At 46.3% G+C, this 4,082-nt stretch overlaps 1 protein-coding gene across 1 annotated transcript; it reads right to left on the reverse strand.

The window, feature by feature from the left end:
• Positions 1 to 317: 317 nt before the first annotated feature.
• On the reverse strand, positions 318 to 3,826 carry snai1a (snail family zinc finger 1a). Its single transcript, XM_029502220.1, has 3 exons — positions 3,469 to 3,826; positions 2,438 to 2,956; positions 318 to 1,773 (listed from the first exon to the last, which is right to left on the reverse strand). The coding sequence occupies exons 1-3, from the start codon at positions 3,542 to 3,544 to the stop codon at positions 1,589 to 1,591; spliced, it is 780 nt and encodes a 259-aa protein (XP_029358080.1). The 5' UTR covers positions 3,545 to 3,826; the 3' UTR covers positions 318 to 1,588.
• Positions 3,827 to 4,082: the final 256 nt, after the last annotated feature.

Below are 4,082 nucleotides of genomic sequence, written 5' to 3' on the forward strand. Positions count from 1 at the left end.
TTTACGGCAGTGTTTACACAGTGACAGTGAGAAATCGATGGCAGGTGGAAACTGGGAGCAGGTGCATTCATTTGTTCTCATCCATCACACAGTATGTTCACCTGCACATCTGCGATTCAGCTTCTACACAATGGTCCGTTCACTTGCCACACCTAATGTCAAGATGCTGAACAGAGATCTTCCAGTTAATGATCACACAGAACTTTTACAACTAACGAATCAAGGGCAGCCATTTCCACATTATATCAAAGAGCAGATAGGGGCGTGGGATTTTATTGTATTTTTTTACTGGATGCAAATGACAAAGCTCATTTTAATAAACATAAATTACTTTATTGAATGAAAATTTATCAGTTACAACATACAAGAAACAGATGTGAACACACAAGCATTGTACAAAATTGAAATAACACATCATCTGCAAATTGCACTATAAAACACTGCCATAAAATGTTTAGGAAAGTTGTAAATTAATCTTTGTATTGTCCGTTTACATGGTAATAATCACATACGAGGAAACCATGTCTTCATGGTGTAAACTTAAAAAAATCTTTGGTCCCAGCCTTATAGTGTTTTCAAACAGTTTGGTGCTAATTTCTAGTAACACTGCAATCAATGATTTTCTACTAAATGAGGTAAAAAAGGCACATTTTTTAAACAAATTGAAGGCACAAACTCATTTAAGATACAAAATATGGCTTTGGCTGGTATTATTAACACTGTGGTAACCTTGAGTGCATGGCTTACATTGTCATCCAGGTTGCAGGGGAGCTGCAAAGTGAAGCTTCTTTGGGACATAACACACAAAACGGCTTTTCCTATCGCTGAAACTCATCAGATTAAAGAGGAGGTTTGGATGTAGTCAAAATAAAGGCTTAAAAGGATCCCCACTGGTGGAAAAGACTAACTGATGCCATTCTTTTGTGATGACATGCATCCTCTTTTTTTCTTAAGCAAACCAAGGGCAGTGGAAGTCACCTGCTATCAACCGGCGAAGGTCATGGCTGTAGCACCTGTTAGCACCTCGTCTATCTACGCCACAGTACCAGGGACAGCTGTGTGTGCATTTGCTTGTGTGTGTGTATGTGAGTGAGTGTGTGTTTTGAGGCATGCTGAGAGATTTATTCCACCCACGCACCCCTACCTCTCAGCAGCTGTGTCTAGGCCATGATCCTGAGTTGGCCGGCACCAGGACAGAGACAGGAAAGAACACCTCTTACCCCTATGGGTTCACTACATATTTGGTCTTTGGAATGGGCACGATAGCAACAAAGGAGCTGATATCAAGTGAGTGTCAGCATTGCTCAGTTCAGGTTTGGTCCAGCCTCAAGATTGCAGTCTAGAGTGGAAGAAAAAATCTGCTTCTCAGCTGTTTTTTCGTGGAACAGAGAAGCTAAGAGGCTTGTAAAGTCAGCTCCATAATGAGGCTTGATTCCCTCCAGGTCTCTTAAAGCAGGCCATTTCACGCTCTTTGTGGGTCTCTGGGTCATCAGCAAGCCAGCTGGGCTTGTTCAGACCATCTCTGTGTCCACCAGCCTTCCACTGCCCTGAGCTCTGAGTGGGTCCCTCTGTCTGTCTTCATTAAGTCTCACACTGTGGTGGAGCAGCACCCTGAGGAGCTGTGTTTCTGCAGCAGCGACATTCGGCTGAAGGTACGAGAGCAGACACCACACTGGTACTTCTTCACTTCAGCGTGGGTCTGCAGGTGAGCCCGCAGGTTGGAGCGGTCAGCGAAGGCCCGGTTGCAGTGAGGGCAGGAGAACGGACGCTCACCTGGAGGGAAAAGTGTAGAAACGCATGTCACATGACCATGCTGGTATTCGCTTTAGATGTGGCTATAACCACTGACGACAGAGCAACAATAGTCAGGTGTTACAGAGTTCACAAGACCTTTCCATTAACACCTCACAAACACACACATTTTGAAGACAATGAAGAAGCACATGGTAGACTAGCGGGGTGACCAAATTAGCATGATTCAATAAGAGCCAAATGAGATTAGCATTCTGCCAAGTTGCTGCAGGTACTAAGTGGTCATAGATAGCACAGAGCCTTCAGGCATTCTTGAAATCCTTTTGTCACTCATGTGCTTCTGTGTTGTTGTCTTCCCCAGCAGCCGTGATAAGATAATTAGCTGACGAATCATTGTTGCTGGGACATTAAACACAAAGGGTGATCAATGAGTGCAGGGTCTACAGAGGGCTTCCCCATGTGACAAGGTCTGCTGATCAAGTGCTGAGCTCATCAGTCTGATTGTCATGGATATCCTGCATGCTTACTTCATAGCCTGAGCGATGAGGGAGTGACCCTGTGACTCACAATGACAGCAACTCAGATGCAGATTTACAGTTAGACTGCAACACATGCACTGACTTCCTCACCTGCAAATCAGGCAGGATGTGTAACATTGCAGTGTGTGTCTGAATGCAGATCTTACCTGTGTGTGTGCGGATGTGGCCGCGCAGCAGCCATGGCCGGGAGAAAGCCTTTCCACAGGTGGTGCACACACAGGGCAAGGTGTGTGATCGGATGTGCATCTTCAGGGCACCCAGGCTGGTGTACTCTTTTGGGCAATGTTTGCAGAGGAAGGCTGGCCTTGCTGCAGTGATGGGGGCCTCTCTTTCCTCCTCCTCCTCTGGGGGACTGACATGAGCCATAACACCAGTGCATTTCATCCGTTGGCGAGGGGCATATGTGTGTACAGGCTCGGGACTTGGGGGGTCTGATGTGCGTCCTTCATCCTCCTCTCCACTGCTGCTGGCATTGCTACTGAGGCTGGACGGGGAGCTGAGATCCAGGGGCCCGGGGGTGGCAGAGGGCTCTGTTTGAGAGGTGGGCAGGTAAAGGGTGGGCAGGACACTGAGGTCCCACACCAGCCCTGTTGTAAAGCAGGTGGCAGCAGAGGTGTTTTCTCCTGAGGGAAGCTCAGCAAGAGGATACCTCTCCAGTGAAGTGTCTACAAATGAAGTGAGGAGGATGGTCAACAATCAGTGTAGGACAGTAAACCCACATTCAGTGACACTTAATTTAACTGTAGAAATACAATTTTTTTTTTCAACACACCACATTTACTTTCATAAACCATGCATGTTGTTTTTGTACTTATTCGATTTTAACTTCTTGTTTTTCTCCACATTTACAAAGCATAAAGCTGGAGCCATGGGAGGGTTTCATGGGCTGTTTCCTCCCACGTATTCACAAGGGCTTGTAACATGAATGGTGCTCTGTCTGGTTGCAGAAAGGGGGGAAAGTGCATCTAACGGGCCCCGACACGAACGGGGAGTAGCCTGGTTTGTAGTTGAACCAGGGACAAACACATCAAACTCAGAAAAATGTGCTTTATTTAACTAGAAATCATCAGGGATAATAGAGGAAGAAGTTTTTTTTTTTTTTTTACTTAGTTTCAACACTTATGTAAGGATGTTTCCATAAATCATTCTAGTTATAAAACTACTTTCCTGTACTCACCATTTTGGCACTCAAGTTCGCTGTAGTTTGGTTTTTGTTTGGCGAAGTACTTCTTAACCAAGAAAGATCGAGGCATTGTCCTTTCCGAGGCGTCAGATAACTGTGCGTAAAAGTAGGCTCTCCTGTGGCCACGACGCAGAAAAGTTTCACCCGAGGAACAGAGAGCTGGATCAAACCGAGGTCCCCGGGTCCGTGGAAAACAGAGATATATCCTGTGGTCCACCAGTTACAGTGGGTCTGGGGCAGACGACTGAGTGTGCAGCTTTCATGAAGAATGACTAAATGCTGGCCTCTGTTCTGAAATACTCTGAGACAGGCGGTAGGGGTGTGCTCGCCCCGAGGGCCCTCCCCACCTCCCGTATCTCCGCTCAAGTGCGCAGGAAGAAGCTCTTTCTGCTCACACACTTTACTACAAAAACACGAGAGCCACGGCGTCAAAACGCAGGCACCCAGTGGAGACAAGACAAGATTAGGCGAGGGACAGCTGAGGGAAATGACTAGAGTTTCTGTATGAGACGCACCGTGTGGCCCCCGTGTGAGCCATCCACATACACACACTCAGGGATGGAAATGGGACTTAATCATAAAAAAAAAAAAAAAAAAAAAAACAGCTG

The sequence above is a fragment of the Echeneis naucrates genome, chromosome 5 (genome assembly GCF_900963305.1).
Source record: "Echeneis naucrates chromosome 5, fEcheNa1.1, whole genome shotgun sequence".
NCBI lineage: Eukaryota > Metazoa > Chordata > Actinopteri > Carangiformes > Echeneidae > Echeneis > Echeneis naucrates.

Bases quoted from the DNA above. Each gene is read 5' to 3' on its own strand.
- snai1a (XM_029502220.1), bottom strand. From the start codon at position 3,544: ATGCCTCGATCTTTCTTGGTTAAGAAGTACTTCGCCAAACAAAAACCA. The intron at 2,957-3,468 runs GTGAGTACAGGA...CTTCATTTGTAG, and splicing joins CGAACTTGAGTGCCAAAATG to ACACTTCACTGGAGAGGTAT. The intron at 1,774-2,437 runs GTAAGATCTGCA...TTTTCCCTCCAG, and splicing joins CCACATCCGCACACACACAG to GTGAGCGTCCGTTCTCCTGC.